At 42.5% G+C, this 26117-nt stretch overlaps 2 protein-coding genes across 5 annotated transcripts in view; one reads left to right on the top strand and one right to left on the bottom strand.

Moving 5' to 3' along the window:
- Window positions 1-25304, bottom strand: part of cmpy (crimpy) — a 155014-nt gene extending 129710 nt beyond the window's left edge. Inside the window, exons 1-4 of one of the 3 annotated variants that reach the window (XM_076620058.1) lie at window positions 25130-25304; window positions 23429-23751; window positions 19512-19654; window positions 3850-4074 (exon numbers count right to left, since the gene is read on the bottom strand). In XM_076620058.1, the coding sequence (XP_076476173.1) occupies window positions 3850-4074; window positions 19512-19654; window positions 23429-23574 (514 nt within the window). In that variant the 5' untranslated portion in view covers window positions 23575-23751; window positions 25130-25304. The remainder of the gene's footprint in view (window positions 1-3849; window positions 4075-19511; window positions 19655-23428; window positions 23752-25129) is intronic. The other 2 variants (XM_033337771.2, XM_076620059.1) reach the window with 2 other exon arrangements.
- Window positions 4102-26117, top strand: part of Nup188 (nuclear pore complex protein Nup188) — a 33023-nt gene continuing 11007 nt past the window's right edge. For both annotated transcript variants that reach the window (XR_013058796.1, XM_033331058.2), the window contains exon 1: window positions 4102-4223. Coding sequence is in view for 1 of the 2 variants with exons in the window: in XM_033331058.2 (XP_033186949.2) it covers window positions 4200-4223 (24 nt within the window). In the remaining variant the exon portion in view is untranslated. The remainder of the gene's footprint in view (window positions 4224-26117) is intronic.

Genomic DNA, 26117 nt, shown 5'->3' with positions numbered 1-26117 from the left:
GTTTACATCGCTATATTAGAAACACCGTGTCCCCTTTTTCTTCGCAAAATGAGAGAAAACACTGAAAGCAATAATAACTTTTTGCTAACGTTGAAACCTACTACACACCGAATATTCATGTTCGTACGACGTATCAATGCTAGTGTTACAATGATACTAACGTACACGGCTACATTATCTGTTTACTTGTACTTGAGCAACTCGATATTTCACCTATGAGGGGACATTTATTATGTAAATACTCGAACGGATTAGCGAAAGACTAATATGGCAAGTTTCCGCACATCGACACGGATCCTGAACAAACGTAAAGTTATCCGGAAGTATCGACCACGAAATCCTCTGGTTAATCTTCCACGGACAAGCATCGTGGTATTTGCTATTAATATTTGTAGACACGTAACAGCACTTTACTCTCATCGATCATCCGTTCGGTGTGTTGGAAAATTTGGATATTTTCAACATTTACCCCAGTGCAGTTTGAAATGTTGCTATCTATCGAAAGGTAACGACGATCGAACGATGCCGATCGACGATTCTATGAAGTTTCGTTAGTTTTTAACACGCGCGACCTATTGTATTTTATAACAACGCGCGTTTCACAGAATAGTAGATACGCGCATCGGTTCTATCCTTGTTACCTTTCACAACATCGATGGCTGACTTTTCACCAAACAGATTCATCCTTGCTTCGATGATATTCTATTCCAAGATATCCTTTGTACACAGTTTGAAGTTGTGGCAAACTCGTAGCTGACCACGTCTTCGAAAGGGATTAAATTGAATTTCGCGATCAATAAACCGTTCGTGTAATGACCCAATTATGAAGTTATTGCTCGTCCAAGTGTACGAAAGAAAGTAGCTCTTTCATAAATTTTTCCATAATCTTACATTCCATTCGCGCTAATCTTTTTCTTACGATCGACAGAAAACACGGCTATCATCTATAAACGTAAATGGTTTGGAAAAGAAAAGAAAGAAAGTATTATTAACCTCGCGCGATAACGCGACTAACTTATTCAAGTAACGGCAAATATTTCAGCTGCGAGAGCGTACAGAGCTGTAAACGAAACTCTACCAAACAATCGTTGAGGCGATCCATCTATCGGTTAGTTTCACAGTTGATTTCCACAGAGAAACGTAGTAGCAACTGAATTCTAACGTACGGTAGGAAATGAAACCAAAGCAATACACTAATATAAACTGAAACTAAGCTTGTTATAACGTTGATTTAAAGGCTGTCACACGGTTAACGATACAGCACGTGCAGCACGGTGTACGGTTTCTCATTGAGAACTTTTCAACGTCGATGTATTCTATATTTTTTAAATTTAGAATTATATACCATATATCTTACTGTCTTTTCTTTACTCGAACAGAAAATCTAATTACGTTGTGTTACGAACAAAGAAGATTTAATAACGTAGATTATTCCAACTACAATGTTATCTTAGAGATAAAGATAATTGCAACGTCGTTCTTTCGTAATATTTCCTTTTCTCCGAAATATGCTTACCAAAATGGAATATAAATACGAATTAATAGCGTTATCGTTGATAGGAAAGAAGAAGAACTACTCGTTTATAGAAAAAAAAGTGGAGGCTGATATTATGATAAAAGAAGAAGAAAAAAAGAAGCAAAGGAAAAGCCAGTTAGCTGGAAATTTATAAACTCGCAATAGACCGAGCAAAAACGCTTGCTATTCCCATTATTCGTGGAAAACATATAGTATATAAGAAAAGCGCAACGATTCCGAAGTTGAAAGTTATCGTCGTGAAACAAACCGAGGCAGAAGTTTCGCCGTTCGCTTCTTTGTACCTTTCTTTGACGTATTTCGACTTGTACTTGGACTTGGATTTCAACTTGGATTTCGACTTAGACCTGGACTTGGTGCTGGACATGGACTTGGACTTGGACTTGGTCTTCGAAATTTTAGTCGTGTACTTAACCTCGACAAAAGAACAATCCGTCTGGTTTCCACCTTCAAAGTACGTACACGATTAAACTTTGCCCGACGAATCGAATTTAACTTTCTGCACCGTTGCAGGTAACTACTTTTGTTACTCGCTAACAACTTCGTTACACGTTCAACGCCAAAGTGTGCTGGAATAGATGTGCTGAAAGTTTGCCTCAATGAAAAGACGAGTTAACTATCGATTCTATATATGCAACGATTCGAGAGACTCTCTAGCCGTAATTACCGCAAACTTATTTCATTCGAGTAAGTATTGGTAATGATGCGAAGTAGAACAACGCCAAGCGTTCCTCTCTTCCACGCTCTAGCTACCACAATACGTGCCATAGAAGATTGTCTAATATCGTGGAAACATAGAACGTTATCCTATTGGTTAGACCGTTCGTCGAGTACACGATGAGTTTTGCATCTCAATTATTACGTAGATAACTTTCCGATTATCCGCCATAATTTGTTTGCTCTGCGGTTTACAGTTAGTATCGTTACTCGTTCGGCACGCGTCCGTATCGAGGTTGCACCTGTTATTTTCGGTGACTTTAATCCGAAACAAAGAAAGGGAAAGAATGTGAGTTACGTCACGAGACGTAACCCCTAGTTATGTCTTTTTCTCATTAACACCGGCCATATACACCTCTTCACCTTCCTGACCTTTCGTTCCTCTTAGTCGCCATTGTTCCTTCTTTTCCTACTATTTATGTTTTCTTTTCATTAACGGGCAACAGCCGCAGTTTCGTTATTTCAACTCTGCTCTCCTTTCACGTACTTCATCCACTTTAACGATTCTCATTTTCTTTCGCCCGTGAACGCTTTATCGTCGAAACGAAACAACCAAACACATCAACCACGCGTACAGGATGCACGTATATATGGATTACAATTAAGTAATCCGAGGAGTAGACTACTTCATTCGTCGGCAAAATACAACGGTGTGATATTTTATAAAATTACAAGGCAACTGTTGATAAAAATTTACACAGAACAGATGCTTTTCCTTTTGGCATATACGTACAGGCTAGAGGCTATAGTTTCCAAGTAACGCACGCTTTCGATTTTACGGCGGTCTCTTTTGATTCTTGAGATACGCTATTTTGTAAATCTTACTTGTTTCGAAACTCGCAACGAAACTAAACGGCAATGCCGTAGTGTACCGACAGTGACGGAATATTAAGCAAATGAAGAAATTTTACATATTTTCGTAGTTACTTCGCAACTGTTTACTAGTCGGTATATTTTTGCAGCGCTGTGTCCTGATTCTGATTTCAAATGGAAATTGTTTTGGAAACCGTCTACGTTGCAAACAAAGATCTCTGAAACATATGCCAAGGTCATAGAGACTAAACTTCTTTTCCCCAAAACATTACGTTTATAATATTTGAGAATCGCGTGTCTGAAAATTCAAAGCGCGTGTTACTCGCAAACGTATTCTCTATGATACACATATTATATCGAAAACAAACTGATCCGTGCTGTGTACATTTTTATCAACCCGTAACGATTACAACAGTCAACAACCAATGGCGATACTGACAAATTGACGATATGATCGTTGGACTACAATTTACAAAAAAAAAAAAGGAGGGACAACTGTATATATAGGCGAATACCTATAACCGATTTGTTTGTCAATTCCTATTTATTCTTTTCAATATCCTCGCGAAATGCAAACAAAGAGCGAAATGACTACACAGAAGATTATATGCGTTGGAATTCTAAAATCCATTGTTGCAGATAGAAAAGGCAATGTCTTTTACGTTGTATCGAAACGTAAATCGGTATTTTCGATTTGGTTTCGTTTCCGGCCCGAGAATCGCAAGAACAATATACGTACATCGGATATATCGTAATCTCTCGTGCTAATAATGGTAATTTCTTACCGTAATTCATCTTTGCAGCAAGGTTGAGCGTGCACTCGCGTCGAGTAGAATAATCGTAGGGACGCGGTTCGTTCGGACACCACGGCACCGACGGCCCACAAACGCATTTTCCTGTTGCAACCGTATTTCCGTTCTGTCCGGCGGTCCCCTCAGATACCAAGTTGCAACCAGGTTCGGACATTCTTGGCCCGTGCGGGCAATGCCTCCTCCATCTGCCTGGGATCTCTGGAAAAAGGGCCAACCACAAAAAACAAGTTACAACGACTTGCGATATTTCTCTTCCCGTTGAAGTTTTACGCTGTTTGCAGTTTACGAAAAGAGGATGAGAAGAGGGTAGAAAGAGGAAAAAAATGGAACGCCAACTAGAAATGGGCGTAAGTAAACAACGCGATCACGTATACACGTATGTCGTTGCCGCAGCTTTATTTGCAACTTGCCTTGTTTTATTTACCTTTCCCCCTTTATTTTTTTTTTTTTTTTTTCGCGAGCTAGCTATGAATAATTGTAAACGGAACATCGAGATAGATCCGAAATGGAAATCGAAACTGCCAGACCGTTTGTAACTACCGCAACGTAAAAATTTTTATTTCGTCCTCTGCCTTCGACCTTATTCGCGTTCGACCTTATTCGATTATACGTATCGCGACAAATATGAATATTTAATCGTACCGATCGTAATAAAATAAAAAAAAGCACGTTGAAAGCATTAATACGCCGTACGTATCTGCGTTTAGTAGAACGCGCCAAAGAAACGGACACAAAAATTCCATGGGATCTTATTTAGTGTCGAGGTAGGCGGGTTGTCGTTGATTGTGATTCGTTTCGACATTAACGATCGAAAAAAGAATAATCTATATTTACGACGATTAGAGAGAACGTGAGGTCGTTGGGGATGCGAAGCGAGTTCTCGTGGGGGACAAGAGGACGCGAGAAAGTCCATGCAATTACGCGGTTGCTAACATCGGTAAACGGGACAGGTACAATGTATGTCAGATCGGACTAAGGCTCCTATCGTACCCGGGAGAATATAATGCGGTTTCCTAACGATACTCGCTACGTGCTCCAACGACAAATTCGGATTCAATTACAAGCGGCGTGCAAAACCGGATTGCGAATCCACCGAGAATCAGGCGAACGGTTTAGAACCTATTGGAATATCGTATACACGTACACGGAAACGATTCTCTTCGAGACAGTTGCTTTCGCTTTTATAGAGTCTTAAGCGCGAAGAAGCAATAAGAAGAACGAAATTACTCGTCGGAAGGACGGCCGTAACTTCGCTATAAGCAAGTTGAGAGCAGATATAGCAAAGCCAGGCTTATTCGATCGATAAGTTTAATAATCCACGGTCGAGCGTCCCGGAAATCGAATTTACCGATTGGTTTACCGATCGACGTTCCACGCTGAAGCAAATTGTAAACGCGAATTCATTTCGGGCTAATGGCTTGAATGTGCTTCCGGCTAATTGGCCGTGGTTCGCCGAGTACACACCAAGAGAGCGAACGCACTCTACCGAATTGCCACCGCTGCCGCCGTCGCGCCGCGCCGCGCCGCGCCGCGCCGCGCCGCTCCGCCACCGCCGCAACCGCGTTCCACGTCCTTAGATCAAGACAGAGCGAAATTTTCGGACAATGCGATCGTCGGAAACGCGAGAGTTAGACGAGTTCATCACCAACTGGCAAAGATGTTCCATTTCCGATAACGAGGATGCCTTCAAAGTAAATGTAGAACGCAGGCTTGAATGTGCTCGTTCTAACGATACGCGCAAGTACGACTACGTAGACGATTTCGATGCGAACGATGCGACGATGGCGGCGTATGCGTGATATTTGGCAATTTCCGATGGATTTCTTGCTTTTTATTTCAGCGGAAACCGGTGGTACGAGCGCGTGTAGAATCGCACGGATGTAGAAATCGTATTTTACGCGCGACATTCGGCCAGCTATATTAAATTTGTGATTTTACGTTCCGAAAGGTAAAGGATTGAGAAATATTCGCACGGCGCATGCCAGCGGAACGAAAATGCGCGTAAAAATATTGTAAAAGTTTATTGCTTCGGCGCAAACAGAACAAAGAGATTATCTCTGATCAAGTTTTGTTACGACCGGCCAGTATTGCGCGCGCGGCGAAAAATCAATAGTTAAATATTTTGCGTTCGCGGAAGCTGATTTTCCTGCAGCGGACGAGTGAAAAAAAATTCACCGCACGTCGCGGTCTGTGCGAAACGTCAGCGCGGGACAACGACAACGTATATGTACGTCCCTGGCTACGAAGCAAATACTGTTATAAAAAATAATGGCTCCGTCAGAAGCTAATTGTAAGTAAATTATACGCGCGAAACGAGAGACGACTTAATCAGTCCGTGCGCGTTTACCAGAAGTCACGGTGCAGAATCATCCGTTGACGGAAAATGCAAAATTACCGGCACTAGTTGGCGACTTTTTTTTCAATCCCATCCGCGCGCATAGTGCAAAAACCGCGAAATCAGAATGCACCGTCCGGCTTGACAGCTATCCGTTTTCCGACCCGACGTGCGCGTCCGTAACAATTAAACGAACCGGAAACTAAAACTATGCGTTCTCATTACCTGTCACGCGAACGATGATCGACGATCTACAACAATTACGAGCTACGTTCGTTATTGTTCGCTTCGGGCAAAACTCCTAATCGGACGGATTTATCCTATAACTTTCTTCTATAATCTCTGCAGAATAAATTATTCATAGGAAAAATAGCGAAATAAAGGCGACGCGTGCAGCGTCTTTTAATTCGAAGAATCGAGCAGCGCTGTACGAAGCCCGATGTATGGTAAGACGCCCTGGAAAATTCCATTTCGCTATCTGTTAGTTCGCGTTACCGCGATTACGTTTGTTTAATTAAATTTCCAGTTTGCGGAAGTATAACTTTGGGAATGGAACGGGGAAATATCGGGAGAACGAAAAGGCCGCGTCGTTGTTTGCAGAAACGTGCGTATTTGCGAATCGAGTTCGGGTGGACTTTTCCGTAATTTTATGAAAAATCACGCGCGAAATTCGTTAGCGAGGGATAAATTACGCGTATTTGTTGCACGGCGGGACGACAAAAACGGGTCGGTTCCTCGGGCAGCCACCGGATATTATTCCATACATGCAGAAAATTTTCCATCGAGATCATAAATTTTCCACAACCACTGTCTACTTACGAAGTAGACGTTCCGTTTCCAAGCCCTTATTTTTCCAGTCACAAAGAACAGCTATCGGAAAGAAGCGAGCTTGTTTTTACAGCATACGTAACGCACGGTAGTACAGAAAATTATAGTAAATTCAATGAAACATCCCGACGTTGGCGGAAAGAGTAACGATACGAACGTTACGAGATTCGTTGACGCATATACATATAGATACGTATCGACTGTAAATCGAGCAAATTTTTCTTACGATTCGTGCTATTCGCAGAAAGTAGGTTGAAAACTGGCGTTGTATTGCCGCGGAATTCGAAATAACGCGTTTGAAAAAAGCAGAGATTCCCTTGAGCCGTTCACCGTTTAAAGTTTTAACGATGAGATGGATCGTTTTTGATCGCGTGATCGGACAGGCGTCAAGACACGCGACTTGTATCGAAACCGGGATAGAATAGAATGCGAACACAGGCGCGATACGTTCGACGATAGAGACATCCACAACACGGTAAAAATTGCAGTTGCGTGTTTGCTTTCTCTCGATCAGTATCCTATCAGATATAAAATCGCAAAATCCATGCGATGCATTCAGGTCATCCCGTGCATCCATCGATGTTATAACATCGTGTATCTCTCGCTTCGAATCTGCTGTCTCCTACCGATTCACGTAATGTCACGAATTGCACATCACTCAGTCTGATATCCTGCAGCGCACGCGAGCGCACCGGCGCATTCGCACACGCTCGTACACCAACGCAACGCGGCTGCCAATGTAATCGCACACAGCTCGGTGAAGTCCCAGCGGCTTACGCGAAATAAAGCAAGTAATCGATTGCAGTCGTATACAGACCGACAGACTGCCTATAGACCTCGCAACTCAGCGTACACAACGAGTCCTTCGCTCAACTTATTTACTCTATCCTTCTTAAAGTAAGCGAGTATTCGCTCTGTCTATCGCACGGGCGAAAGTCGCCATATACCTGCCACAATATCTCCTTTGTCGATTTCTGTATCGACCGTTTATGTTCGCGTGATTACGCGTATTCTTCCCCGCCTTTCGTTAAACAACATCCGCGTTTGCAAATCTATTTACCTTCTATCTATGACGTCGCTCGCCGATACGCACCGATCGAAAACCTACAATCTTAATCGACGCGATTCCATCCGATTTTCCATTTTTTCTCTTCCCCTTTCAGAGATAGCTAGCGCGCGCTTTCAGCCACAGTGTACATAGTACGCGTATGTATTTGGGCGAAGACACCTACGCTTTTTCGGTTGTACAGCGTTAGAGCACAGGGACGGTAATGGAAGATGCGCAATGAAAGCGTTCCGACAGTTACGTTAAATATTTCTTTGATCGTAAATGGAGAAGTACGTTCGATCGAACAACGCGTACCGAATAGCAGAGATGATCTACAGACTTTTGAGCGCGTGTGTTCGTTCTCGTGCGAAATTCATTTGGCGCACAGTTACGAAAAGGTAGATACAGGCGAACGAAGAGTCGCATAGAAATGCCAGCCAAGTAGCGCGTACGCTTACGAGCCATTCTCAAGATTTGTTGCTCGACATTGAGAAACTGGGCTTCCTACGTTGCCTCGCCGTACGTACGCCGATACGTAGGCCACAGAGTTACTCGCGATGCTTTTTCTTCGTCGAAATCGCAATCCGGTCACGTACATTTATTAATCTCGGCTCCGTTTACTTTCCTTCTTGGCTATACTTTGCGATCGTCCCGTTAGCGATACGACTTCTTTACTCGGACGTAAAGACCGCGAAACCGAAGGGGAAATCAGCCGATGACTTTCCAAGTTTCGAGCGTTCGAACGTTCCAACTTTGAAAAGTACCGAAGCGACTCGATAGAACTCGCTGGCAAAATAAATATTCTTTCCCTTCCCACGGTTCCACGTTCTTCCACGCTTATAAAACGCGCTTTTTCTTCGAACGTTACCTTCGAAGTATCTAACTTCCACCGTATTTCGTTTTAATTTCGATCGACGTTAACGCCACGATTCTGCGAACGTTGGATCGCGAATTCAAACGATTTCGATTTTATCTCGAACCCCGAAAGGTGAGGCGCGAATGACGAAGAAAGAGAGTAGTCTATAGACACTTGGAACACGGTAACGTCTAAGAGCGTATTAGATGTTAGATTTCTGCCACGCCATGGTAAAATATCACGCGTTCGTGATTCGTGGGTCGCACGAATCGCGCGATACGTGCGAATTGAAACGCGAATCGACACGAATAGAAAACTACGCCCCGCGATTCTCGCGAGCAATCCGAGTCGTTCTTTAACCGTGCAAATTGGAAGCGGCGTGTATTTCGGGCACATTTGTCGCACGGCTAGCAATTTTCCATCTACCAAACTAGTCGAAAAAAAATACGAGAACCGAAACATGAAACCCGTTCTAAAATCAAAATATCCTCATTCGCGTGCAAGCAGAATTTCCACTCACGCGATTCACGTATTTTTTCGCGTGTCTGCATTACTGCGCCAATGTACATACGATACATTGTATACGTACACATAGGTTAAAACATACATGTATACCTGTGTGCGTACCTGCATGTACATATATACAGCGAGCAACAAAACTACTCGTACACTCTTCGAAACAGAATAACTTTTTTTAAAATAGCACCAAACGACTTGAGCCTCTTTTCGAGAAGTTAAGAGGATTGGTTCGATAGATGAAGAAATATGTAGGGTAAAAAGTTTTTTGACAAAAAAATCGCTATCGATCGGACTAGCGCGCGCAAAAAAAAATGTAACTGTCGCTTTTAACGACATTTAATCTGGGCTTGTAATGAAAATTTGAGCTACGCATTTGGAAGATGTACACCAGCTATATACATGTTGAAAATTTCATCGAAATCGGTTAACATCGTTGTAAGCAACAAACGATTAAAAACGGTGAAAACTGCAATTTTTCGCGACTTTCGGTCCCAAATCTGATCATTTTTACATCTTTCGACGCCTGCCGCTTGTTCCCACATTAACCGATTTGCATACAATTTTCCGCATACATACAGGATGTGACAGAACATGTGTCAACCATTTCCAGAGCTGATTGTACACTTAAAAGCAATGGAAACAGTTCATACAGTCATACGCATACCCTATCCGTCTTCGTTTATGTGATATAACGAATTTTCTGTTACGATTCTTTTGTCGTTTAATTAGCTACACAGAGGACGCTCGAAACGACCACCTTGCGTTTCAAAGTAAACTCGTAGACGTCTTGTTATCTTACACTGTTCCGGTTACACGGTCCGGTTACACTATGGCCGGTTACTGGTGTTTCCAAAATTCGTTGGAAAGCTCGTTCCATTCCGAGACCTTGGTATTTCGACATTTCCAATAGGCGTCACGAAATTGGTTGTACCTCATAAACGAAGTACCTCATAAATCGTACGTTTATGTGAACCGTTTTCATCGTTTCTAGGTGTACGATCAACTCTCGCTGTGGATTCCGCGTATTCTGTTACATCCTGCATACCTGACGTGCCTCTTCGAAGCGCGTTGTTTCAATTTTCATTAGGGACCCGGATGAAAAACTCGCAAAAAACCGACCTTTGCTATTTTCTTCGCTATTCCGACCAATTACGATTTTCTCAATAAATGTTTTACACGCCATCCAAAGAACTAAAAAACTTCGCTTCAACCCCTTAAAAAAAAAAAAAAAAAATTGTAAAAAAGTTATTCCGTTCTAAAAAATGTACGAATACTCTTGTCCCTCGCTGTGTAAATACATATATAAAGGTAATATATAACATAGGTGTACGTATAATGTAACGTATAACTGCGCGAGGCAAACTCGTGCGGACCGATGTGACGCGATGTAAACTACTGTTTATACCAGAGGCTATTACGGACGGTGATATTCGACGCGTGGCATGCATACAGCCGCGATCTATATGCACCTGAACGGAAGAACATCTGTCGTTGGAAATGGACTATTCTTCGTTTATTTGATTCGAAACGAGGTTTCCCGGTATGGACGTTGAGTCGCCTCGATGGCCGACTCGAAGCCTGCCATCGACCACAGACCGACTATTACTCGCGACCCTTGCGATTTTATTGCGGCCTTACCAGGCAATCGAATATCCAACATCGATATGTGAACCGCCGCGATTTCGTTTCAATGTTGTTGATCGGTTCGCTATCTTTTTCTTCGGGGCAATTAAACGGAATCAGCCTCGATACTGGTATTCTGCAAGCGCCCTTAAAATCGATCCATCGCGATATTATTACGATATTCGCGAGACGCGGCCGGGCCTGTTGGAAATTCTACGTTTTATTGCTAAATTAGCCAGCGAGGGAAAAATATAACTTTGCGTTCGTGTAATATTCTCTGTCATAAAAGCAAGCTTAATATGCGCGTTCCTCTTTTTTTAGCATACCGGACTCGACTTCGTAATTACACTGTACTCGGTGACAAAATGTTAAGGGTAGGTTTAAAAGCGAATACGCGCGCTCGGTACATTACTCTTTTCGACAAAGCAACGTTTTCGACGTAGTAGCGCGCGTAAACGTGAACTCTTTTTCTAGAAAAGGTTGGCGCGTTCGTTAAAAAGGAAAAATGGTTTCTCATTGTCCGTCGTTGCTGGTAAATCGGGCGCGAAGCAAAGCGCGTAAAAGCGATCAAACATCGAAATTGCGAGCAAGCTCTTTCACGCAGTGTTGTACCGCGCGCCGCGCCCAATCTTTTTACCATCTGTCGTCGACAGCAACGACGTTTTATCAGACTGTGTCGTTTCAAATATTTATAATACGCGTTCGCGAGGATAGAGAAGTTATCGCGTGTGCACAGACCACGGTGAAACGCTTTAGGAATCGCGCGAACTGTCGCGTCGCCAAGAGTAAATGGAGTTTAGCGCGTTTCATCGTCTCGTTTATGAATATTTGAAGGAAACACGGTGCACGACGGCACCGCGTTGTAAACTTGCTCGCACTATTTCAACAGCTACGGTACAATGTATCTCGCAGAATGACTACTGTACGGTGGAAAAGCAGTCATCCGAAGGTTTACGTAATGCCACAGTACGAACTCACGGTTGAAGTAAAAAATACTCGAGAATGACGAGCCGTGGCAGGGGAGTTAAACGAATTCATCTTTAAAGACCCGCCGCTACCATCGGCCCGGTCGTCGTCGCGCTTCGACGCCATTTCCACCGTTCCAAAATGCATGGTGTTCTCGCGCTAAGGATTTTCTTCTGAAAAGCGAATCATCTCCGTTACGCTACTGCATAAGACATAGAGCCTGAAGCGTGTACTCGTGACGCATGTATGCATCCCCTCGACAACGAACGAGGACGAGCAGCTTTTTTTCTACGCCAGCGTTCATTGCACTCCGTGTACCGATGCAAAAACGGCCAGCGATTATAGATTTTTCGCGATAAACGAAAGAAAGAGAAGAAGCATTCACATTTTCAGGCTGTGATTCGTATTTCAGCTTAAATATTTCGCACACCTTCCTCGACCGATCGTTTCCATTCGTTCCGCAGATTTTCCAAAGCCGAAGCTTCACCGTTTTTGGCTAACTGTTATTTCTCTATCGTCTCGCTACGAACACCAACATATTCGTAGGAAACTTCATCGAGGGAAACCAAACAAGGATCAACGGACTTACCAATCGGTTTTCTCTTTGCTTCCATGTTGCCACGGAACATTGCTTGAAAATTGTTTTATGCAACGACGTTCTTCAATTATCTAGGGTGGTTTTAGTTGAAATCCTCGACGAAAGTATTTCGTAATGCAGTTCCATTACGTAGATAATGCAGTGTTCCGGTACCAACAGATACTACGTCATGTAAGATTCGATAAGAACGCTCGCAAATTCTCGCGATTTCTTTCTCACGGTAGTTCTGCGGTGCATTGGTTGAACGGCGCAACGATATTACACGTATACGTAGAACAACTGGTGAAAAGTCAGATTCGTCGTTTCGTAATTTCGGCATACCGTGATTAAAAACAGATCTCTATGAGATCCCGGCGATGATTATTAAATTCTATAGAATTTCCTCGCAGTCTAGCGACTATCAGTTTCATCGAAACTTTTCTGCGAAATTAGTCACGGTCCGTGGCAAAGAACTTTACCGAATGTATACCACGTTATCGTTTGCCAAACTTCCTTCGGTTTCCATCGACACAGGCATGCAACTCCTATGAAAGAGCCGTTCCACGTTCTTTTAAGTAGTAACCCATATTCACGCCGAGTAAACACGGTGCTTTTGGTTTTAATAGGACTCTCGTTACGAAAGAATCTTGGAAGTATAAATATGTAAATATAGTTGGAGCAGCGACGCTTAAAAATTCGCGAAATTTAACCGAGTCTCATAAATATATATATATATATAATTGATATCTTCTTTCAATCTAGTAATTAAGAATTTCTCGTATCTCGTTCCGTGTTCTAATCAACAATTATTGATTCGTTGTCCTTAATGAATTTTACCTGTATAAATCGGCGTCTATGTATTTTTATGAATTTAATACGTGATACTTTCGTATTAATGCGTTTACTCTAAATGCGTTATTTTTCCCCGTAAATAAATAAATACACGAATAAATAAATAGGTAAAGAAATAATTGAAACTTTCGGTCGAATAGGCTGGTACCATAGACTGAGCAGACAACAGCTTGGAAACTTACAACGGTGAAGCGGACGGTACAGGACATGAAATTCGTTTAAAAACTCAACTTTCCCTGTAGCGTTTGTTAAGCGCTCGCGCAATTATGTTTCGTACAGCAGAGCTTTGAAGTGTTGTGATTAATTTATCGCATAAACGTTGTTCATGGCTGACCGAGGATCTCGCCTTACTCGTAAGAGGGTACGACGTGCTCGTGCTGGTTAATCGAGCTCGATATCACTTTGCGACCATGCAAACGATGCGTACACGCTGTTTATATATGTATGCGTATACACGTACGCACATACACGGCTATACGATACGTGGCTCGTGCAGATAATGTTACGGTCAATATTTCACCACAAAACTTACTCGAGCCTGCATAATCTAATTTTTAATCCATAGTCGTATAAAAAGAAGAAAACGAACTATTTAACGTCGTTTACTTAACCATCACGCTGTACGATTGTACAGAGCCGATCTGCCGTGTCTTCTCTCTTTCCAAGGATATACGAGTATCGTAGATCGTAGAACAAGATCCGTATAAAGTGCCTATACACTATGGATGCGCGAGTGTCCTTGCCTCGAGTTATCGTACGAAGGCAAATTCACGGATTTCTCCGATTCGAATTTTTACCTATACGTATATCTATAGAAAAACTATGGAAGTGGAATGTTAGGACGCTTAAAAAAATGGGCCACTGCAACAAGCAATTACATAAAGGCTAGGTAACTGGATGCAGCGCAGCCTGCATTTACAGGGAAATAATAACTGGCCGAAGCAGGAAAAGCATCTGTCCGCTTCTATCTTCTTAATAAAATGGAAAAGAACGTGAAGCTTCCCTTTGCGTTTCTCTGAATAACAGCAACGGCACACGGCACGTCTAGCCGATGAGTCCGACAGACTCGATATCATCTAAACGAAATGCAATGCACACAAAGGGATTAAAAATGCTTTCAACGTCAAGGACGTCGTTGAATGCTGTCGACAATATGACGATTTTAGAAAACATAAATCTACGTATACGACATTCGTACGTGACACATTCTCATCGCAACGGTCAGAAGCGGATGAGTCCGGTAATGCACGAGACGCGTGCTTGATATCGTTGGTAGAAACGAGCAACAAATTGAACCTTCCTCTCGAAATTCTCCTACAGATTTTCCTGTGTAACGTGTGGCAAAAAGGAACGTAATATTTGTCGCGAGTACTGGCTAATTCAGATGAATTTACATGTCCGCTACGTCGACCGAAAACCGATAATGTCTGTGGTTAACGAATTCAGATACAGTTTTACCACCAACCTCCAGCCAACCTCGAAAAGGCAATAACGTCATTATGAGCAACGGCGAGGAAATGGTCCGTAAATGCTCAGATATCTTCTACCGTCTTTCCCATTCTTTCCCTTCTTTTTCCTTAACCACGCCGAGATCGTCGAGACAGACTTGTTCTCGTTTCAATGGACTACAACGCGTCCTACCGCGAGATAATGATCGTCTTCCCTTTTACGCTTCGTCGTTTGTTCAGCAACCCCAATTCTATCCGCGCTCGTCCTTTCCTTCGTCCGATATTTCGGATAAGTTACGCTTATCGATGGATCTTTATCCGTTTAAACATTACGTTTTACGACGTACGCGTACTCTCGAATCCCAGACGCGAATAAAACTACAACTGGCAATCTTACCACAGAGTTATCGCATCGATGAATTATACAATATCCAAGATACCGCGAACTTGCTTGAATCGCGTGTTCTCTCCATTTTCATTTTATTTCGTCGAAACGATCGATCGTTCATTCGCAAGAACATCGCGATTCGCTAAATAAACCTACAGGCAAAAACAATGGAGAAAAATATCGTTCGAACGTAGAAAGTATCCGAGAGTGCGATAAATTCGATCTATGAGATTGGTTTCGGTACGGCTGCAATAATAATCTGAGGTGTCGCGTGAAATGCGCTCGCAGATCGCTAAAGTAAATCACGCTGGTTAATTGAGTTGCACGTTATACAAATCGATGTAACGTACATTGGGTTCTATCTGACTTGGCTATCGGTAGGCACGTTGGATACCAAGCGGATAAAATATGCGCAACTGCACGCGTTCCATAATGTCGAACGAAATTTTTCCCTGCAAACGATGAAATAAATATACGCGGTGCAATGAATTATTCTCATCTACGTTAAATAACGTTCCACGAGCGGAAAAGTTTCAAACGTGTAAAAATTTCACCGTTTTCTCCTCTTCGCGGTTTTTATATCCATGCTTATTTTTCCTCTTTCGTATATCTCCATTCGTGTTCCATGTGATCGGTTTCGTTAGTACGGATTACATGCTCACAGAGTTCGTGTTCGTTCTATTGTCCCTATTTAAAACTACGAAACGATAGCGAAAGGATTTTACCGAGGAAGCTTACGAACCGCGAAACCTAAGTTGGAGTTTTACGATGCGTGCGTGCTTGTGCCAGCGGTTTTTAAATGAAAGCACGGTAATGTAAATATAAAGGACCTAAACTAATTTGTTCGTCTCCCTCTATTCCCCTCGTCACGACCTCTTACGTTCGAGCAACGATATTCCATGAATACTGAGTACCTGAGCTTCCACGTCAAGTACCGGAGCATATGCATCGACTTAAATTCACGGAGGCATGCATATTCGCGACCAAAGTGTACGCGCAGCTCTTTTCTTAAACGGTTTCCAACGAGACTTTCGGATCTTGCGATAGATTGAATGGTCGTGAAAATTGATTTATAACTTTCCCAAAGGCTGCAGCGAATCAAAAGGTTAATAGATTTATATAAATTATATGGTCTGATAGGATTATCTGTTTACGAGGAAAGTAAAACCCAAGCCGAATAGAAGTACGGTACGATAGGAGAGAACGTGGCGTTTAACGGGTAATACGCAGGTAAAAATAGAGGAGGAAGTAGCGGAAAAAGAACAGGGAAGAGTATTCCATGTCAAAGAACGAAAATCAAATTCTTTCAAACTGCATTTTCTCGGATTAACGTCGCCGACCAGCTACGTTTCATATACATCTATAAAAGGCAAGATAGTCTTGATTCCCAACGCGAGGAAATTGAGTCAAAGTAACTCAATTACCTGCCACTTTAAGATAATAACGAGAGGATGGTACGAGTAATTAGTATCGAAGCGTTCATGAGCTGTTGGATCTCGAATCTGAAGAGCGTTCGATCGAAAGGAAAGAGATTTCGAGTACAATCGCTCCTTTATTTTCTTTCGCCATTAACAAGAGGAACTCTTTCAATTATGACGGCGCTTCGGAATTGAAAAGCGCTGATTTTACTTACAAACGGAGAAGACAAATCGTTCTGCGAAAACAACGGTTTTCAAGGCACTGCAGGATTAGGATACGCAAACTTAATGACTGCAAATAAGGAATCACTGATATTTACTTCGTTATTAGCTGTCCAAACTCTTTTAAGCGCGCCACTCCGATGACTGTTCGTGGTTCCATTTAACATTTTCCTCCTTTCTCTCTTACCTTTCCTTTCGCTACCTTATACCACTTTATCTTATTCTATTGTATCATCGAATGGCATTAGCAAAATTATTATCATTATTTCGCTCTTACACTTTGTTTCTATTATTATGCTACCTTGCGCGTTTAGTCAGCTCCTCGTTTAATCTTGCTCGTGTAATATTGTTTCGCTTGCGTGACTGCTACTCGTAAACCTTCGGATCAAAGGATCCGTCCCGTACTCGATCTAAGTAAATAAATTGAACGATAATTATGATATCGAGATGTTAACGCGATCCACGCGATCGTACACGAGTTTTTGCTATCGAGGCAGCTGCCAGTTTACAAGGTTACCGATCACGTTCGACTCTTAGAAGCAACTCGAGCCGCTGTCACGCGTAATCGACTCGTTGCCATTTACAAACGTACATAGTAAACCAGGTTGGGTATAACACGACGATTGCAATGTTCGGAAGAATCCACGATGAGGCACGGCTACCAAAACAGGTACCTGGCTATTCCTCCAACTTATGTAAGACTTCAAAATTACGATCACGACCCTAACGCATATATCTGGCGACGATACCGAATAACTTTAAACGTTCGAATCTTTTTGTTCGTGTCTCAAGATTTTTCAAACAACGCGGTTCTAGTTTCTCTCTTTGTACCAAATCCAAGATTTTTGTTCTTTTCTCTTTTATTTTCTTTTTTTCAAAGTTTCCTCTATTATCTTCTTCTGCTAACCTCGCTAGAGACACGAGACAAAGTAATAACAACGCGGAGTAGCAGCGGAAAAATTGTTCAATTAAATTCGCGGCTGGAGCTGCCTCGTTCGTATCTAACCGGGTCCACAGTCATGGCTCGAGTTGCTCAAAGTCGAAAGTTAAGAAGTTTCAACGAAGGGACCGTAGGTCGAAGCTAAGAGGGGAAATAAAAGGTAAAGTCAAAAGAAGAGGAGACTAGAGTTGGCAGAGTTCCATGGAAACGAGATAAAGCTCTTGTATCGTTTGTAGGTGTGCGCAACTGTTAATTGGCAAACAGCTGAAATACGAAAGACCACGAAACATCGTCGCAGAAGGTGCGCCGCGACGAAACGCTAGTAGAGAATGTCGAGCGAAGCACGGCTTGTAAATGCTCGTTTGAAATCAATTCTTATTATCGCGCACCATCCTCCAACCCTCGAGGTAACCTACTCGTCGGAAACGAGAACTTACGAGAAGCGTTTATAGAACTTACAAAAGAGTCGCTTCTTTGAAAGCTCGAGACGAATAGATCGATATCGATTGACTTCGTAAGATGTATCCTAAGCTACGCTTTTGCTTTACTTGCCTCGAAAGGCCGCTTAAAACGATATAGAAATTCGGCCGAATTCGAAAACTTGACGGCCGTAGTTGGCGCATAACGACCAGACTTTTAACGGGATATGGAAAGTTGCCAAATGTTTTTCAACTGTCGCGAACGTTTACACCGTGATAATGTTTACGACGCAATTTGTATTCTAAATCGTGTGTCGTGATATTACGAGCAAATAAATTTATATTACATTCGCATTTACAACCGCGCGAATATAGAAATAATATGTTTGTAAAATTTTCCAAGCATCGTTACCCGTCCCTGGCGCAATACTATTATTACCTCCCCATGTCGATAATCACGACCGCAAAAGGTTGTCCTCGTTAACGTCATTTCAACACGATTAGCAAACGAGTGGCTCTTCTTTTTCTCGATTGCTCGCCACATATCTATCGTAGTTGTTATATCCACGTAACGAATGAATTCCGATCGTTTCTAATTAATCGATTACTTTGGAAAGCATCGCACGAACCGATAACGGATACGTACGTATTCAAAGGAAGAACGTAACTGTATCGATGCAGGATAAAAACTACCGTATACGTTGCTTTTCGTGCCTTCGTCAGATGCAAATGTCATTACGTTAATGTCCTCGGTGAAACGATCGTTTTACCAAAGTTTACCATCGACCGTGCTAAATTATCGATTGCTATCAATACACTGTATACACATATACATGCCGCTGTAGAATTCAGTACTTAGAAACGTACCCTCTACGAAGTACGTGTCGTGAGAAAAATGACCTGTGATTCTGTGTGAGTTTTCATCGAATTTGACGCTGCAGAGGATAAGAAAAAGCAGAGACGAAAGAACTGTGCGTTATGATAAAAATCGATCGGTACAAGTTTCAGAAACTGGCACAAGAGTTATTAATCATCGTGATTCTAAAGATCGATTCCTAAAGAGATTTAAATCGCTTCATAAATCTACGCACCATTATTCTTCCTTCGCTATCGGACCGGCATCGATTCCACGCATAAAGGTAATAGATTCCACGGTACTTTGATAAATCCGAGAATAAAATCGGGATACCACTCACTTGTACAGACTCCCTCGTCCACCTCTCGAGTGTTGGGCAGCAAATTTTTGATGACACATTGTAAGCCGTCAGCACAACTTCCGGAAAATCCAAACAGGCCACCGCACGGTTCTCCCTCGACACGAGCGCACACTTTGCAGCATCTGAAAACCATTACAGGGTATTCACTCGTACACGAAGAAGCTTGCAACAACTGCTTTGTTTGTTTGCACGACGCGTGAACAATAACGTAATAGAAATGACGAGAAACGACTTGGCGAATTTATAAAAGCGTATTAAAATAAATCGATTCTCTATGGGAGTAAGCATCGTATTGTTCGTTTCTTGGAAAACAAATTCAGACGTAATATAGCCGCGATAAGTAAACGAGCTTCAACTTGTTTTATATCGACGGTCCAAAGATAACGCTTACGTTTTATGAAAATCAAGAATGCTCGGGTTCAGAGGGGGGGAAGAAATACGAAGCGAGGGTGAAAGAAATGGGAAAAGGGAGGGAAAAAATAATGGGAAAGAACCGGTTGCGCCTTGTACAGAAAATTTCCGAGTACGAGGAGCAATTTTATTACTTGGTCTCATTGTTGGATCGAGGGCAATCAATTCTTTTATATTGCGTTCTCTCCATCCTCTCCACGAAACAATTTTCCTTGCCGTCACGCGTTTTATAACCGGTATAATACAACACAAGATTCGTCTACATCCGGTTTACCTCGCAATGAAGTATTTACTACTGTGACACAAAAACTTGATGAAAAATACTTTCCGCTCGGAATCTCTACTATCGTTATCGTATAATTTCGGAAAGTCCGAATGATTTTTCTGTACCGAGCCGCGATATATTTTAATAACGTAAACGAACGAATAAAAGGAATGAGTACAAGGGAAGAAAAATTTGCCATGTAGATGGTTATCAACGTGTGTACGTTTAACAAGATGATTCAACGTTGAAACGATAACTCGCGTGTTCGTTAGGATAACACGCAGGTATAATTGTATCGTGGAACGAGCTTTTTCAAATCGAAACTCACGAATGCCGTAGAAACATGCACAACGGTACATCATACGGTAACGCGCAAAGCTTAGAACGCGTTTCCCCGATTTCGTAAATGCCTTTGCACGAACTACGATTAAAGGTCGGATTATATTATCCGCGCAAACACGAGATGGATGTATCAATTCAGCACCGATCAGACAAATATTTTTTTATATTTTGTATTTCAGTAGAAATATTTATACGTATCGTATGATATCGGCACAGACGCGTATCGGTCCAACCGTCCGGCATTTTCGCGTAATATATTGGGTCGCTCGGGAAGTTCGTTCCGATTTTTAAGCACTTTGGTCGACGTAAAGAATCGCGTGGGAAAGTTCTCCGCCGAAAAACCTGAGAGCTTCTGGAAGGATGGAATATTCGAGTTGAGATGGAAAATGGAGAAAGGTTGTGGAACAAAATGCCACCTATATAATTCAATAAATGTATATCGAATCGAGTGTAAATCGGAACGAACTTACTTTGTCGGATACGGAACGCGTCGATGCTGACAGTGTGCGTCGTATGTTCGAACGTAACAGTAACAGCAACAGGCGCTAATGATGGATTCTGAAAAACTTATTGAACTTGGAGATTATATTTTTTTACGCGATCAACAAGATAGAAATGGCGACGATAATGAAGAAAAAGGAGTAGCATGGGTTAAAATTGGAAGGAAACTGGAAGAATCCGGTAAATGTAATACGTACTTATATGATACATATGTACATACTTCAATGAAAAAACACTTTTGCTCGGTATTATTGGATTGGCAATTAAGCGATTGCGGATCTTGTCAATACCACCTAATGACGAAATCCGCAATTACTTACTTGCCAACCCAATATAGACCTTTACGAATCGCTTTGTGTTGACTGACTGATTGAATGTCGTCGTTCGACAAACGTACGTACAATACGAATACTAGCGTCTGTGTGTGTGCGTTCCGCGTCGAATACGATTAAATAATAAATCGACCTTAAAGGTGAACTTACATACTCCCGACGAACATTCTTGCGAGTAGTAAGATAGGTCTGTTCGTATACGTATAGCGTAGCGGATCCGTTCCGACACGTTACGTACGGAACGGCGCTGGCACGACAGAACATCGAAACATGTGTTTCAGACGAGACCGTTCACATTATCCGTCACCGAACGGAAGACGTGCGACGTTACCGTTTCTGTATGGTACAAAGTATAAATCTATCTTAAAGTGTCTGTTGCATCGCGCGAACGTGGTTAAATCGTTCGAGCCATTCGAACAAGGAAACCGCGTGATTCGTCATCGGATGGTAACGCGAAAAAACGTTGCTATCGTACGATTCCCGTTTACCGCAGGCCATTAACTATCGATAATTAGTCATTTGCAGAAGAGATTTTTCTAGTATAACCAACGAAATAAAACGCAACTTGATCGTCGTATCGCTATCACGGAGCAATTTACCAATACGAGAGACTACGAATATGAACAGAAATACGGCGAATTTCATTTTCGAAAGAAAGACTCGAGGATCGTGAACTGTTTACCCTGTGCAAAATCTAGAACGCAGATCCTTCGCCTTAAAATATCTCGTTTACCGGAATGTTACCCTTCCGTTTACGTCTTCGAGCTCGATTTTAACCATCGCATCGCGTCCCATCCCGTCCCAGTAATTCCCTTTACCTAAAGGACTCACCGAGAATTCCTCGTCGTGATAAACGTTAGCTACGCGTATCGAATTCAAAACGACCTCACAGCCCTTGCAGATGGAGAAGATCCGTCGCGAATTCAATCTTCGCATTTTCAATTTGACAAACGAGGGCTGCATCGTTAACCCATGGAAGGTCTTACTCAAGGAAAAGGAAGAATTTCAATCGGATGTTGTTTGCGTTCGAATTTCCACAGGACAATTATTATAGATTAATGAATATTATAAATCGTAGTGCTGATCGATTTATTGTTTACCGCTGCGTGGGGAAAAAATATGGTGTTATGGGGGGAAAACGATCGATTCGCTGGTCGATCGAACGTGCAAGCAAAAAACGGCATGAAATTTCAATGACTGACGCTTTTGTTCACTCCTAGTTTGAATATTCAAGCTTCGCTTTATCAAACGCTATTTTTCATCAGTGCGCCGCTAATACCGGAATAAAATTCACCTGACAAAGAACGCTGCGTAACAAAGAGCAGAACTTTTTCCTCTTCGTTGAAAAAGGAACCGGAATCTCTGTTTTACTAGGGATTTTAATTGCACGGGATCTCTCGATGAATACGACAGACGCGCGAAAATGTCGAATGTTGTTTACAGGAAGAGGAGAAAAAGCTAAATATTGGTTTTTGGTTGGCGGATGTGATTAACGATGCCTGTAACATGTTTCCTATGTGTAAGTCGTGGCTGTTGAAAGAAAATTGTTGGCTGACGAGTGGAGCGAGTCGAAAGTTTAACCGATCGGAAGAGCGCGAAGAACGCGGAAAGAACCGTTCGTATGCGCGACAACCTTCAGAGCAGTGGCAAGTTACAGAAACGAAACGATCGTGCACTTTCTCGTGACAGACGTTAATTCGAAGAATAAACCAGCGCCAGGGATGTAGACACGATTCCGAAGAAGCTCGATTGCCGTATAATAATTTTATGATCGTAAAATCGGGCGAGTATTAAGGTTTGGATATTCGGGCGAATAGTGTGGAACGGGCGAATCTTTGGTAAGAGCCGACGCGTTCTACGTAGCTCTGAATACCGATGACTTACAACTGTCGCTATACCACGGAGATTATTTACAATGCTACGTACAATATCCGTATCTTGCGCGCTATAACGTACGCTTATTAAAATCGCGTGAATCGTTGAGAATTCCGGAAGAGTTAGTTACCTGAGAATTAGCGAGGAAAAGAAACTGGCGCGTGGCTTACCTGCAGGGATCCCAAGTGAGGCCTCCGGGGCAGTCGTCGTCGGTGAGAATGTCACACTCGAAGGGCGAACATACGCAGGAGAGAGCTCTCGCGACCGCGAGCGAGAATACCACGATGCCCCCCAGCAACAGCAACGAGGCCCTCATTTTTCCTCCTCCTCCGCCGCTTTCTTCTTCGTTCTTTATCTCGTCCCTGTTTGTCCTGGCAGCCACGCACGATCACGGACTCGACCAGAAAACGTCGTCCCTCGAATCGCGAGATCAGTTCATCGCGAAACGATTCGCCAGGACGTACATCTCAGCTCCGGTTCGTCAACCGCACACCTAGACACATGTTCTATCGTTGTCTCGCCACGAACAAACTTTGTGTTTTACGCGAGGATCGAGTTACCGATTCCAACGCAGAGCCCCACCCCCCCCCTCTCCCTGTCTCTTACAGTGTAGAAAACACGTTTCGTCTTTGTCACGGACTTTTTCGAATTAGCGTTAAATAAAAACACTCCGGTCCAGCCTCGTCGTTCTAACGATAAACACGCGCTTTTCAACTACGCATTACGCTCGAAATACGAAAACTGAGAAACAATCATGCCGGCGTACCTTTAGATTGGCGCGCGATTCCAAACTCTGGAAATATTTACATTACAATTCGGGATCGTTTATCGTCGCGTCGATTAACGCGCTAAATTTCCGTTTGGTTGAAGGCAAACAGAAATTTGATCTTAATCAGTCATCAAAATAATAAACAGAAACGCAAAATAATGGAGATAGAAGTTCTCGCAATCAGGGTTATTCGCGCTATCGTTTATTGGCCAGGTACGCCGGCGTCGCTAATCGCGTTCAGCTATTTTCCCACTCGTAACCGAAAGATTTTCTGCCCGGTAATCGAGTAATATCGAAGGCGTTCTCGAAAGAAAAAACCCATAGATTTGGCGAATCGAGCTGACGTAACGGGCAAACACGAAATTAATTTCAGATCGCCGCACCGCAATCCAAACGATTGCGAGCAAGCTCGATCACCTTGCGTTGCGATCACGCAATTAAATTACGAGAGTAAGAGGCCACCGAGCAAGAGCTCGGAGAACCGCAGTGCCGCATACGCGGTGCAACATTCTGGAATTTCGGGAAGTCCTATTAAACGCGAAAATACTTTTAACGCGCACCATGTACATGCTACGTACGCGTCAGAGAATACTGTACGTACTCGAGGTTGTATTTCCCGACGGATGCATCCACGGTAACAAGAATCGCGACGTACATACATTATGGAAACAAACACGTCCGGGAGCAGCTCGAAATGAAATATTCGCCGACTTGTTCGTAGCCCCCTGAACCTGTTCGCTGTTGTTACGTTCCCCAATGATTTCACGCTTTACGTTTATAAGATACTTTCGAATATCGCGGATGAAACATCGAGCTAAACGATCGGTATCAAAATCGTCGTACGAGCTTTCCGTCAATGCTCGAATGAAACTTCACTTTCGTCAAGAAAAATTCTGTAAGAAAGGGCTTCTGAGAATATAAAGTACGAAGAAACGAAACAATTTACAAGATGTCGCGTACTGTAGCTTATTAATCGTATAAAATACGCAAAATATGGAGAAGGGCAAATCGGTCGTCGAACAAACGGATCGCGAAAACGCGTGTCCCGTGTGTTTCATCGATTCGAAAAGTAACCGATTGTCGAAAAAATAGAGATATTTACAAGAATGATGCGTAGCAGGTCGCATAGTAATCCCGATAAATGTACAGTTTCCTCCGTTGATGCACTCACGCTGGCAGCAACAACATCGTGCACAACCGAACAAAACGTAATTTTCCGTCGACAACGTAACACCCGATTCGCTCTGTGTTCAAGACGAACGTGCACTGACGAACAATCGGTGTCTACGACGCGGCGTCGGCCGTTTCGACGTCTCGCGTCGGCGCTCTAACGCCACTTCTTTCCTTGCGAACCACTTCTTCACCTGCTACTGTTCTATCGAAACGATCTCGTTTCGTTTCTTCTACAGCAGCTGTCATGACACCTACGCACTTTTTTTCATGTTATTTTTATTTTCATGTAAATTTCTGATTTCGCGTTAACGATAACCGATTCGACATTTGTTACTTACCATAAACCTCAAACGTATCGGCAGGTCGGTATTGCCCCGAAAAGCTCATTGTTTGTAGCGGACAAAATTACCAGCTTCTTTTGATGGATAACAAGCTTGTATAAGAAGAAAAAATATATGATCCGCCGTCGACCAGTAACCAGCGTGATAAGCCAGTTGCCAACTTTCTTATACCTAGTTACAGGTATTAACTGTAACAAATGCATCCGACATCTATCTCTGTAACAGTGCTCTTTTCTTTCTATCTCGCTCTCTTGAGACTGATTTTTCTTTCGCACGTCTTACAAACCCAATCTTTATTCCTAATGTCTATTGGGTACCAACTCCTGCCGCTCGTATCTTTACGAACTACGAATCTTCGTTGTGTTTAGAATAACATATGCATATTTTACTGTAATCTAGTCAGTTACTGTAATATGAGAAATATCATGATTTACACGCAAAATAGACGATTTTAACTCGGTACGTAATGGCTACTACGACAAGAATATTGCGTACGGTTCTAACAGAAATGATTCCTTCGATCTTATTCATTTTTGCCTGGGACGAAAATTGACGTTCACACAATAGCACAGTGTA

The sequence above is a fragment of the Bombus vancouverensis genome, chromosome 7, assembly GCF_051014615.1.
Source record: "Bombus vancouverensis nearcticus chromosome 7, iyBomVanc1_principal, whole genome shotgun sequence".
NCBI lineage: Eukaryota > Metazoa > Arthropoda > Insecta > Hymenoptera > Apidae > Bombus > Bombus vancouverensis.
Note: the sequence above shows the minus strand (reverse complement) of the source record. Positions and strands in the feature narration are given on the sequence as shown.